Source organism: Caenorhabditis elegans, chromosome X (genome assembly GCF_000002985.6).
Source record: "Caenorhabditis elegans chromosome X".
Classification (NCBI taxonomy): Eukaryota; Metazoa; Nematoda; class Chromadorea; order Rhabditida; family Rhabditidae; genus Caenorhabditis; species Caenorhabditis elegans.
The window spans coordinates 892184-905951 of NC_003284.9; the positions used below are offsets into that span (position 1 = coordinate 892184).

At 35.2% G+C, this 13768-nt stretch overlaps 2 protein-coding genes across 2 annotated transcripts; both read right to left on the bottom strand.

Moving 5' to 3' along the window:
• Positions 1-44: 44 nt before the first annotated feature.
• Positions 45-5865, bottom strand: mab-7 (Protein male abnormal 7). The gene is made up of 6 exons (NM_075773.6): positions 5701-5865; positions 4100-4243; positions 3448-3769; positions 1769-1875; positions 1352-1530; positions 45-338 (listed from the first exon to the last, which is right to left on the bottom strand). Exons 1-6 carry the CDS (start codon positions 5759-5761, stop codon positions 288-290), a joined length of 864 nt encoding a protein of 287 aa, NP_508174.2. The 5' UTR covers positions 5762-5865; the 3' UTR covers positions 45-287.
• A 1376-nt stretch (positions 5866-7241) lies between these two features.
• ZC13.10 (MARVEL domain-containing protein) lies at positions 7242-10429 on the bottom strand. Its single transcript, NM_001374944.1, has 7 exons — positions 10201-10429; positions 9255-9344; positions 8444-8546; positions 8262-8396; positions 8151-8215; positions 7524-7672; positions 7242-7478 (listed from the first exon to the last, which is right to left on the bottom strand). The coding sequence occupies exons 1-7, from the start codon at positions 10414-10416 to the stop codon at positions 7325-7327; spliced, it is 912 nt and encodes a 303-aa protein (NP_001362019.1). The 5' UTR covers positions 10417-10429; the 3' UTR covers positions 7242-7324.
• Positions 10430-13768: the final 3339 nt, after the last annotated feature.

Below are 13768 nucleotides of genomic sequence, written 5' to 3' on the forward strand. Positions count from 1 at the left end.
TCCCACCAATTTTCTCATATATTCAAGAAAAAACGCGTAACTTTGGCAGCCAATTCAAGTTTTTATTCTTATTTTGTACATACAAGTCAAAGTCAAACAAATATAGTTGGAGCAAAATGCCTTTGGTTCTAACAAAAGTTGTTAACTGACAGATAAGAGTTGCAAAAGTAATAGAAAAATACAGTATTTTGAAATTTCACTAGCTGAGCATTCTATTAGAATGAAAGTTGATGGAAAATAAATACAAATGAAAAATGACAAAATGGTAATTATTAAATAATTCTATATTAGAATGCATAATCCGCAATTTTCTTGAACATTTTCTTGAACTGTGACACCTGAAATATGAAGGTTTGGGAGTAAGTCTTCCACTAGGACGCAGCTTGCGCCCGCCGCCCTCACACTTTACTCTTGCACGCAGTTACACTCAAAATAAAAACTGCGTGGCGTGTACTGCAGAAAACCTAATATTTAGGCCCCGCCTTTTTACCGTCCACTCACGGGGAAAAGGCGAAATTCGGGGCCCCAACCAATATCAGGCCGCCGACATCTCACGGGTTCCGCGCGCCGCTGCGTTTAACTCGCTGTGGGCGCGGCGAGCTATCTCCGTTGGGGTCCCGAATTTTGCTTTGTCCCCGTGAGTGGACGGTAAAAAGGTGGGGCCTAAATATTAGGTTTTCTGCAGTACACGCCACGCAGTTTTTTTATTTTGAGTGTATAGTGGCGCGCGCTTCCGTGCATCGTCGGCCGCAATACACATAGTTTGATAAGGCGAGCGTGGTGTGGTGAGCCTACCTACGTGTCTAGTAACTATCAAAAGCTATAAATGGGTGGCACCATATGTCACTTCTTTTCAGTTTGTGGCAAATTGCCAATTGCTATGTTTTCTAAAATCTGACAATTACCGAAATTGCCGGTCTTTTTAAAAAATAGCGATTTCCGAAATAGCCCATTTTCGAAATTTCTGAAAACCGACAATTTGTAAAATTCCATGATTGCCGACAATTGCGAAACGGCGAGAACCAAAAAACAGAACTGCCGAAAATGTGCATACGTTAGATAATTGTTTGTAAATTTCAACACGGAACCATGCAATATTGTTGAAAAATGGTTACTTTTCAAGATGAACATTTTATCAAGTAAGATAATTTGTCGAATGGTAAAAAACGAGGTAAAATTTTTTAATTTTCCGAGATTTGTTGGCTTAGGCAAACATCATGTTTAAGCCGAAAAAATTCTTATAGAAATATTTTTATCCATTTCAGTTAAAATGGATTTCAAAAAATTAGAACCAAATTTTCAAATGAAAACGTCTGGTTTGCAATAATCTACAACTAAATTTTCAACTTACTTTATTCTCACTAAACAACTTGGCAACAGTCATTTCCAACAAACTGCCAACTCTTCTTAATCGTCGTGTTGCTCCTAATGGAAGAACTTTGCTATCCATTGTTGGGTGCACTTGCATGTAAGATACATTCAATGTGAGCACGTGATGCTTCAAAGTGCCTAGTTCGATCATGTTGAGTCCTGAAGTTTGAAAGTTAAAATCAATGTCAGTTATTTAATGAAGAAATGGAAAACCGGACTCACAGCAGTTGGGACTTTAAAATAAGTAAATAAAAAACTGAAATCGTAGCAAACGACTTTTTACAAATTCACAGAATTATATCTTTTAACGAATTTTCACCCTGTTCTGTGGGTTCTTTTACAGTTTTATAACACACACAAAAACCAAATCATATGCTTTCCGAACAAAATGACCCACCTTCATTACTAGTACTGAGGATGGCGACCTCTGGTGGAAAGGAGTTTGGCTTGAGAGTGATAAAACCGTGCACAACACGTGTATCATCTCCAAACCAAGATGTGCTTCTGAAAATTGAGTTGGTGAAACATGATGATTATTAAGTAAGTAATGGATATTTTATTTGAAAAGTGCGATTACAAACTGAGCTGCTGCTTATAGAAAAAGATTAGTGTTTTTTGTTTCGTTTTTTTAGTTAGTTTTTTTCCGGCAAATCGACAAATTTCCGGAATTGACCTTTCCAGCAAATCAGCAAATCGGCAAATTTCCAGAATTGAAAATTTCTAGCAAATCGGCAAATTGGCAAATCGGCAATCCGGTAAATTGCCGATTTTCCAAATTTGTCGACAAAATATTTTGCCGAACAACATATGCCGCCCATCCCTGTCTTAAACCTTACCCTAAAAATAATTTGCCATGCACTTTTTTCTATCGAAAATGAATTTTAGGTGTATAAATTTTTTACAACAAAAAACTTGTCATGCACACCTTGCAATAGGCCTATTAACACGGTCAGGCAACTAATAGAATAGACTTGGTCCAAGGCGTCCACAACAGGGGTGTGCGGCAAGTTTGCCGAATTTGCCGTTTGCCGAGCTTGGCAAATTTGCCGAATTTGACGAGCACGGCAAATTTCAAAAAAGTAAATTTGCCGAATTTGCCGAGCTCGGCAAACTTCGAAACTTGTTGCACACATCAAAAATTGGACAATACTATTTTGACCAAAACCATTGATTCTTTGCCCAAAAATTTTGTAAAATGACACAAAATTGAGTGATTTTGAAATTTAAGCAGACACACAACTTATTCAGAAACCAGATGTGTGTCAGTAGTTTTGGTTCTCCAAACACATCAAATTTCTCGGAGTATGTAACTTGGCACATATGTAGCACGGCAAATTTGCCAAATTTGCCGAACTGAGTATATTGGTGACCTACAGTCTTTCTGATTTTCTCTGTGCCCCTCCCTCTTTTTGTGTGTCAATGCCTTGCCGTTGGGCGGCAGAGCAAAGCGGAAAAACTGTAGGTTGCTACATATGTGCCAAGTTACATATATAGATTGCAATATAGATAAACATCTTTATACCGCTTAGTGGCAAGACATTTGGGCATTCTATAGTGCAATCTATATTTGTAACTTGGCACGTTGCAAGCTACAGTCCTTCCGGCTGGGACTAGAATTACACACAAAAAGAAGGGGCGACGCAGAGCAAAACGAAAAAAAAAGTAGGTTGCGATGTATGTACCAAGTTACATATATAGATCGCTTCATTTGCTCAATAAACTCTTCTTGTACAATAACAATACATAACAATAGACATCAGGTGTGTGCGAAAAATTTGAGAATTTTTCGTTGGCCGAGTTCGGCAAATTTTGAGATTTGCTGCACACCCCTGGTCCACAACTTACACTCAGCGTCCATCATGTCATCCTTCCAAAACTCGGGGACAGGTTTGGCTTGGGGACGCCTGGGACCTAGCCTCTTTTTGAAGTGGATCGACGCTTTTGATTTTTTAACAGAATAACCTTTTAAAACATATTATAAGCTTAAAAACTAAAAAATATTTGAATAAATCCTATGGCATATTGTTAATACTACAGCTTTTCTAAATTTTTAAGTGATGTTGCATAAAAACTCACGTGAAATTCAAGGATGGTGGTCCGAACATTGGAACATTTGCTGGAGCAATATCAATTATCTCCTCATACTCAGTATCGTACAAATCAGTGGGGAATCTCAAGCCTTTCGAAGCTCGTGAATGCCATTTTCCCAAGAAAAATTGCATTGGCTCGAGAGCTGGTGCAAGTGGAATTTCAGGGGCTACGTAGTTTGGGTCAGGAGAGCACATTTTGCAGGATATAGCACAGTTGACGTCAAAGAAGTTGGTTTGAGTGAGAATTGTGTGGCATTTGTCTTCCACGGCCCATCGATCGCAACTCTTGTAGATGTTACGACACTTTCCTGTAAAAATGTGCGATGATTTCATTTGTGCGATATTTTGTGCAATAGTTCTGGCGTTTCAAGACGTTCAAGGTTATAAATTTAGTTTCGCTTCGAACTTTTACTTTGATTTTTCAAAAAATGTTACCTTTAGATTTTTGTTTCCACTTTCCGATTAAACTTTTTTTTGAATTTCAAACCAAACTACTGTTTTTCCTATAAGTTAGATGTCTATTAATTTTATGTCATTTTCTAGATCGAAACAAGTAGTAACTAGTAAAAAACCGATAAAAACAAATCACATGTTTGTCTAAGCTTTCCCTTGTTATCTGATTGATAAGATCAACTTACTGTGACAATATCTTCCCATCCATCCAGTTGCACATGTACATGACAGTTTTCCAGGTGTACAAGTCCCTCCATTCAAACACGGATCATTCTGACATGTCTCTTCTGTGAATCTCTTGAATATTAATTGTGTTGTTTTCGTACCCGCTGGAATATAATGTAATGTGATTAGAGATAAGACTGTTACAATTGATAAGTAGTTGTGTGTGTAACATAACTGATTGCATAACGGCTTATGGGTGATTGAAAAAATGGTTTGATTGATGAGGAATAAGTTGTACGCGAATGTTTATTTTTAATGTTTGATTCTCACAAAATGAGATATCCTGGAGAATCTAGTACGTAACATTTTTCGACTACTTCTAAATTATATGAGTGTTTTTACCGAGGTTGATGGTTTGTAAACTCTCAAGAAAATATTTTGATGATATTTTCATTTTTTGCTGATTGAACTGTAGACCATTGTAGAGTATATAACACAATTCGATGTGTCGTTTTTGGCAAAAATGCTGCTTATCTCTCAATATGCCAACTGTTACAGGTTTGTTGTGTGGTCCTAACTTATCAATCTGTATACAAAGTGTTTCTCTTATCTATAATTTGACCCTCTGTAGGAGGATATTGTGAATAAGAGACGTTCTAGTCCCAATGGTTCCTTAGCGGTTGCCCAGTGGCCCTTTTGTATCCACTACGTTTTGTGTTATCCTAATAATAAAATACGATTATTTTAAATTGTGAGGACAGAACAAGGTTTTACACATTTCTAATTAGTTAAAACAATCTAAAGACCTCAAGGAATGGATTGATTTGATTTGCATGTCTCAGTAACTATGTGCGTGATTAAATAAGTCTAATAGTGCAAAATTGTCAACAGCTTCCAAAGTTTTGGGGTCTCGGGCATGCTCCAATTTTTTTAATCCCAAAATGTTACCAAACAGATCGAAATAGATACGAAATTTTAAGCGAAAAATTATTCGAAACAATTCAGTATTGATAAACAACAATTTGGTAAAAATTGAGCTAATAGTTTAAATTTTTGCGGATAGGTGTGTTTTGTTTTACTAGCTGCTCGAGAGGTTTTATGATTTAATTTTGAAATAGTTTGAGAGTGAAAAATAATCATGTTACTCTCATTATTTTACTGAAAACTTATCAATCCGAAAATACGTTTGCAACAAAAAAAACGTATCACATGCTAACAATTACGTTAGAACAAGAAACAAACTTATCTTGATCAGATTTACAATGTGTTGTTTTTTGTTGGAAAAATATGGCAACACGACAATGAGATAACATCTAAAATGTTTCATGGAAGTTGCCACATTAAAAAAAAACAGAAAGCGGCTTAAAACTATTGCCATCCCAAAATTTGGAAAATTTACTTGAAGAAATCAAAATTTGGAACTGATTCTTGCGGGCACTGTTCAATTCTTCAACCACAATTTACTATAGCTCATTTTCTGGATATCATAGCTTCGGCGCCGCAGTTGGCAACTCCAGGAGTCTTGTAAGAACTGCCAAGAAAACATTAACAATACATTTTGTACCTCCAATTGCCATCCACCTACGTTAACAAACATGGATAAAATGCTTCAAAACCATACCTGCCGGTATCCGAATAAATAAACAAATAAGTAGGCATGTGAGAATACGAGTAATTGTCATTGGTTTTGGCGGGAAAGGAATCCAGATATTCGGATGAAAAGAAAACAGCGTCAGTGGGAGGAATATGCAATGAACGTGTATATGTTGACAGCCCTCAAACAGAAGTCGCGATCACACAACGAATATGCCGATCGCTCTCTCTGTCTCCTTGTTCGGCGTTTCCAACCGGCTCTACACCTCCCACCACATTTCGACTTTCTCTGCTTCACTGCGCCGTTTCGTCTTGGGTTGTGTCTCGTCTCCACTTCTTCGTTGCCTTCCCAACCTCTTCACTTGTGCGTTCCCCTCGTTCCGATGAATATGATGATTCTGACAAACTGGAATTCAATTTTGAAAACGAAAACGAGACACCGAACCGGGGGGCAAAGCGATTCTCTTTCCCTTCTCAATTATGATGAACAATTATATCCAAATTATCATGAATTTTGATTGCGGAATCGAATTTTAGGCCGGTTTGGTGAAACTTAAACACATATCTCTATAAGGAAAGAAAAATGTAGCATTGAATTAAAAGTATATGTTTTTTTCCAATCTTGTGATAAGTAATTTTATAGATATTTGCATTGGGCAATAGGCTCAATGCCCGTTTAAGATTTTAGTCAGTGCAATGAAATTTCGTGGTCAGTGCAATTAAATTTTGTTGTCAGTGCAGTTGAATTTTGTGGCCATTGCAGCTGAATTTTGTTGTCAGTACAGTTGAGTTTTTTGGTCAGTGCAATGGAATGTCGTGGTCAGTGCAATTGAATTTTGTGGTCAGTGCAGTTGAATTTCGTGGCCAGTGCAGCTGAATTTTGTTGTCAGTGCAGTTGAGTTTTTTGGTCAGTGCAGTTGACTTTCGTGGTCAGTGCAATGAAATTTCGTGGTCAGTGCAATTGAATTTTGTTGTCAGTGCAGTTGAATGTTGTGGTCAGTGCAGTTGAGTTTTTCGGTCAGTTCAGCTGAACTTCGTGGCCAGTGCAATTGAATTTCGTGGTCAGATGAGGAAAACAAATCTGGTACTGTTTTTTACATGTCTATGTAAAGTTTTTCGTGGAAACAGAAGCCCCAGAACTTTTATCCAGAACTTTCATTCAATCTTATCGCAACATTGTGTTCACCAAGGAAGTACGCAACCAAAAAAAACTGGAAGCAGCCAGCCAGTTTCTTTTTTCGAACGCAATGTTCCGGTTATTGCGTCAAGCGATATGTTTCAATTACAATTGCGCAATGGAACACTTTAGAAGTGTAGGATTTAAGCAACGCTGTATCAGATTTCGGATTTTTGATTCCGCGTTTCCCATTTCTACCCTTTTTCCATGTTATCTTTATCGTTTGACACAAAATGCGCAACAACAGGTTGACAGACCTTGGGGTTTCAAAGAAAATTAGGAAAAAACTGGCATGAAGTGCCCACAAGGAAGAAAATACTTTGAAAATATTATATTTTTTTTGGTTGTGCCCTCAAATTCTTAAAATTTGTTGAGTTTTTAACACAGCAGATATGATTTTTATAATCCAAAAATGTGAAATTTACATGTAAGCTGTTTAATGTATAACTTAAAATAAATTACTAAAACAACGCATTTAAACCTCCTTGATTTGAATGCTCGGCCGCACGGGTGTTGGGCTATTTGAACTTTCCGATTCCAAATCCTCTCGATTTTCATTGGAAGCCCTCCGACTTCCATACAAATCATTTGATCTTTCAAAAAGCATTGCATCTACAAAAATTATCAACCTAAAAAACACTTTACACAATAGTTTTCAATTCGAAATGAATTACCACCAAGTTTCCACTAATGCCGCAAACAATGTAACTCCAATTAGAACACAAGCACTAGGCATAAGTATTCCGTTTTGACTGTCTCTCGGGGGTTTTGTCCACGTCATAATAATGTAGATGAAAAATGCGAAGAACTCAATGATGGTCCACTGAAAAGTACAAAATTGTATTGTTTCCTGTCACTTATAAGATATTTCTTCTCCTAAAATTTGATAAGAATATGTAAAATTAAAAATTTCAAAAAGATCAACGAGAACAGGCAAAATAGTTTTTATCGTTTTTTTTTCCAATTTCCACTAATGTTTTCGAAAGTCGATGGAATAATCCTAGTTTTCGGCAAATTGGCAATTCGACATTTTTCGAGTTCAAAAAGAGTTGAAATAAAAATCTTCGAAAATACTTATTTTTTCGATTTTTCTACAATACTGAAAACGTTTTTTTTGGCATTTTTAGATTTACTTATGGGAATTGAAAATTTTTGACATTTCGGCAATTCGATAATTGCCGAATTTGAAAGTTTTCGGCAATTTGGCAATTGTCGTGTTTTAAAATTTTTGGCAACCGTAGTTTTCGTGAACTGCCGCACATCACTGGAATAAAATCAATATAATTTTGAAAACCCTGTACCTGCCAAATAACATGTATAAAATACCAATTCCTCCTTCTGCTCTTCCACATAGAGAGAGTGAACACTGAAATGTTTTTTTTTTCAAAAATTGAAATGGAATTTTCACTCACAAATTATTGCAATTGACAGAAAGAGAAACGCAAAGTAGCTCAAAGCTATTTGAGCTCCATAGCCTTGAAAATTGTCGGTGTAGAATGTTTTCCCGTCATTTATCCAGAAATCGATAGCAATCGTCGCGCAGAAAACTTCAAGTTTTTTGAATTAAGTAGAGGAAAATAAGAAAAAAGAATACCCAAAGCGAAAATTTCCACCGTGCAAATCAGAGGGATCGCATCACGGAGAGATATACATCCAAGGCAGCATTTGTGCTTTGAACAGGGTTTAAGGAAGAACACCTAGAAAAAGCCAAAAGAATATGTTGGTCAGTGCAAATCCAAATAATTTTCGATAACTGACAGCTACAGAGCCGTTGAAAACAACCCGGTTAGTTTTGGAAAAATGCTAAGGTATTTAATAAGCTCATTTCAAAATTAGATAAATCTTTTTTTTTTCTAATTTTAAACTTCCCTTCCAGCGCTGTAGATTTTTGGTCAAAAAAATTTTTTTTTTCCGCTTTTTTTTGTTTTTCGGTTTCAAAAAAACTTTTGGATTGAGCTCTATTCCCTACCATTCATTTTCAAAGCTCGTTTGAAAAAGCAATTGAAAAAAAAAACAAAAAAACCTACCCGTAGTAACGACATTTTAGTACAAACGTGACTAGGAATCCAATCAAAATACCTATGTCTTAGAAGTACTCACCAACATTGCCGGAGAGCGGCTCACACACTTTTCATGTGGTGAACGATGACGTCTATGGTCTCGTGGGTAACCACGATGCCCGGATACATGAAGCCTTTTGTCTACTCGATAGCTCATAAGAGTAGTTGGAAGGCTTTTCGAATTTCAGAATAGGTTTCAATATGTCAAAAACATGCATTTATGTAGGAGTATTGGATTTCCGTTTACAATCTTTTTCAGCCCCTTTCACATGACATCTCAATTAGCAGTTTCTATTCTCATATTTTTGCAAATGTGATGCTTCATCTTTCCGTTTTTCAACTCACCCTGGATAATGAAAGTACCGAGAGCCGAATGCTACTCCAAGCAGATGACGTTGAAAGTCGGGAAGCGTATGGATCCCGGGGTGGCATTAGCTGAAAAAGTTGTTGTTTAAAATTTTTGGCTTTTTGTAAATGCAGTTGAATTGTCAAATAGTCGAAAACTTTCGACGACAAAATTGAGTACAACCCAACAAAATCAAATACAAGGTACCTTTTTTGAATTAAACTTTATTAAATTAGAAACATAAAATTGAAAAAAACTCAAATTTAATTGCAAATTTATCGAAAATTTTTTGTGTAAAATTTTGAATAAGCGAGATAACTAGGCTGTCGATTAAAAATTATAACGATATTTTGAAACTTCTAAAAAAAATTATAAAGTGCTACTCAATGTTTCAAAAAAAACCTGCTCAAAAAAAGATGCAATATTTAGATTTCCTTGCTCTGTTTGAAAGTCTAGGAAGAGCACATGTTGTGAGCCAATCAGTAATGTCTTTTTGTTCCTGGTTTAGACTTTCTAACAAACACATAACATAACGTTTTGGAAGGTAGTGGAATATACAAACAAAATGTTTTCTGCTATTTATACAGAAAGCTGAGTTTTCGTAGAAATTTGAATTTTAGAACTTATCAACGGCAATTTGAATTTTCAATAATTTAACAATTCGCCAATTGCAGAAAATATAAAATTCACAAACAATCGCAGCTCCCTAAAAAATTTCGGAATTTCAATTTTTAGGTTGTGAAATTATAACATTGCCAAAATTTTTTGAGACCCCCATTTGAATTCCTTCCCCCGTTATTCAGAGTGACTTTTTACAATTTTAAAAGCCCAAAGTGTCAAAGACTAGGCGTGTAGAACTCCCCCGGAATTCTTTGAACAATTGTTTAAAGGTTGTAAATAATTAACCTCACGCCTGTTTTCAGAAAGTTAACAATTCCAACGTACATGACAAGGAATCAGCAGATCATTATTACATCTTTCTTTTGATTCCGGATAGTTAATTGAAAGGGACGAGTTTCTGGTTCCTGTGTATTGTGGAGAAGATTCACTATTCCGATTAATATAGTTGGAATTATTAGTGGTCAGTGACAAGTAGTTGGCAGAATTGTGAGAAGTGGAGTCTGATTGATCTTGAGCAGGAGGGTTGATGATAGGTAGCATAAGGATTCTGAAAAATATATGAGATTTCAGAAGTCGTATGTTGAAAATTAAATTAATCATAAAATCCAAAATAAAATGATGTGCTTTATTGCAACAATATGATTAAATTCAAAAATGTATACACAGAAAAGGTAGAATAATTTTTTAAAATGATTTTCTCGTTTTTATCGTTACAACAAAAACGTTACCACAGGACAAAATGAAAAAATACTTTAATGCTAATTTTGAAAAAGACCAGGAAAAAAAGAAAAAAGTGAAAGTTCACACATTGAAGCAGCACTGAATAATTAATTGAATTTGAAAACAGATTTCTCCGGTGTCTTGACAAATTTCTTCTTTAGATGTTTTTCTATTACAATTCAACATGTCTGAGTGAGTGATGGAGACTTTTCGGATAAAAAAAAACAAACTCGTGGATTCTGTTTTCAGTTTTGCCACGCTTCTAGAATACAAAAACTTCTTTAAATTGGATTTTCTGACTTTAAAAATAAAGATTGATATGAGACATGAAACTGGAATTGGAAAATGGAACTGGAAAAAAAAACATATGACGTCATCACAATAATTATTTTCCAATTTTTTTTGTTTTTACTAAAAAATGTTCATGAAACTATAAAGCCCATCAAGTTAGAGGAGAAGTTGTACAAACCAGGGGTGAGAGGTAAACGATTTTTCCGGCTTATTGGCGAACTGTTAAATTGACAGAATTTGAATTCCCGGCAAATCAGCAAATCAATAGACAAATTGCCAGATTAAAACTTTACGTACAATCGGCAAGCCGGCAAATTGTGGATTTGCACATTTTTTTGGAAATTTCAACTTCACCTGGTAAAATTGAACACATGCTATGAATGTTCCTACATCTATTTTGAAAAGTAAGAAAATTCTATAAAAATATCTAGAGAAAACAGGAAAAAACTTCAAAAAGATACAGTTTCGAGTGTTTCCGTCTTCTTTTTCCTTCTAATCATTTCCGGAAATTCTGATATCCGGAGGCAAGCCATTAATTTGGCGGAATTTGCCGGTTCGACTGTAAATGGCTATTTTCCGCCCATCCCTGGAATTTGCAGGTTTTCGGTTAAGCTTATTTGGGTGTTGCCAAAAACCAAAATTTTTCGTTTTTTTTTGGATTTTACAGTTTGGTCGAAAAAACCAAAAATCGAAAAATCAAGAACATTTCGGTGGTACCCCTGATCCGCAAAGCTCTCGTCCGGATCATAGCATCCTTCCAAACCTCAAAAACTGTTTTATCGTTAAGATATTACGGGACAATGAGATCATGAGAAGATGCCTATTTACTGGCGCGAAAATATTGGCAGGCCGCGGCAGCGAGATATCATGTGACGAAGAGAGACGCACGTCGCTTCGCTACGAGATATTTGGCGCCAGAAAAATAGGTATTCTCATGATCTCATAGTTCCGTAATATCAAGTTTGGGGACACCGGGGACCAAGCCTCTCTTTGAAGTGGGTCACAAAAATTGGAACAGTACCGTGAAATAGAAAAGGGAAAGAAGACTAGTTCTCCGCCTGCCACTGCGATTCGAAAATTAACCAAGGAAAGAAATGAGACCTAAAACTTTTATTCTAGAATTTTCAATTCGCCTTCTTTTCTCTATTTCACTGTGTTCTTTTTTCATCCAAACGTTGTTTTTGATTTGAAGCGGAAAAACACTCATTCAATTTCTTTTTTTTTCTCCTTCTATTTTACTCCACGCGTCTTTCTTTTTTATTCACGCGTTCCCTACGTTCCCCAGAAAATTCAATTTCTAGTGTTCTTCATTCATTTCTATTCAGAAGGAAATGCCAGTGGGCGCCTTGTCTGAAAATGGAAAAAATAATATTAGAAAACATGAAAACAAGCTTCAGAAGGATTTCAGATGTTCTTTTTTATACTAAATAAGAGCAAATCCAAATTGGAAACTGAAATAGTCTGAAAATGGATTTATTCAGTTCTAAGAAAAAGTTCAAGTTGAGTGGCGTGTCTGGACAAACAAGTAAAGTGGGCCGGAAACAGAATTGGCAGCTGAAATCTTCTGAAAGTTGTCAAAAAACAGGAGTACTTAAAAATATGACGTGAAGTTCAGAACTACATATGCAAAACGTTTTTTGGACCTACTGACCAAAAACTGGGAAAATGTAAGAAAAATTTTAAAAACATTAGTTTATTTATTTTTAATTTTACAAAAATATAATATTTTGAATTTTTGATCGGCCGTTCAGAGTTTTCCCGGGCAAATTTACTGGTTTTTACTGTTTTTTGTTCAATTTATTAAAATCAGGGGTCCAAAAATGTGAGCATGGCATAATCAGCTATAAGAATTTTTGCAAAATTGAAAAAAAATTGAAAAAAATTAGAATTTAAATAAAAAATTTTCATACTCATTTTCAGTCATTTTCAGCCAATTTTGTACTACATATTTAAGGCAAAATCCACACGGACAAATTTTTTGAAAGCAAAATTAAAACTTCTCAAATCCTATTCTATCGTAGCCGCACTATAGCTTGTACAACAAGGAAAAAAATCTATATTTTCATATCTTGTTCGCATGATGTCAGGTTAATGTATTCACGAGAACAAACCTATGAACAAAAGTGCCAATTCACTTTGCTTCAAAATAGCAAAGTTGTGTTTTAAACTGAACTATAAGAAACTAGTGATTATGTTTGTAAAACGGAATAATTATCTGCATATGTGAAGATTTTCAAACTTTGAGACAAACATTGTTTATTAGTCTGAAACAATAAGATAAAGCGGAAAAAAGTGCGACGTAAAAGTTCGAAAAAGTTCCATGATAGGAGAGGAGCCTGATTTCCAAATTAGTTAAAAATCAGTTGCAGCCAACTTTGGATGTTTTGAAAATGTAGAAAATGTTTTTTACACATGCAAATATTTGTATAAAGTTTTGAAAAATATGGTTTTTTTGAAATGTTTAGAATTTTTCAAAAACTATTATGTATTATGTATTTCTATTTTCAAACAATTTCAAATCCTTTTGCTATCCTGAAACTGCTTTCCCGCGACTTACTTGTTCAAAATAATCCGGAATAAATCTTGCAAAATCTGATTTTTTTCACTTAAAATTTCAGACGAAAAAAAAGTTAAAAGTTTTCGCCATTTTTGATTTGTGTAAGGAAAAACTAAAAAAAAAACAACTGCTCTAAAAATCCTAGAAAAAATGCTGCTAGCAGACCATAAAAAGTGTTCGTTTTGTCTGAACAGTGAGTTTATCCAATCTAAAAAATGCTAACATTTGAATCAAATTCTGGAACAATTTGAATAATGAATTTGTAATATATTATCTTGTACTGGTTCCCATTTCTTTCAGATAAAATTCCCATGAGAATTTGTA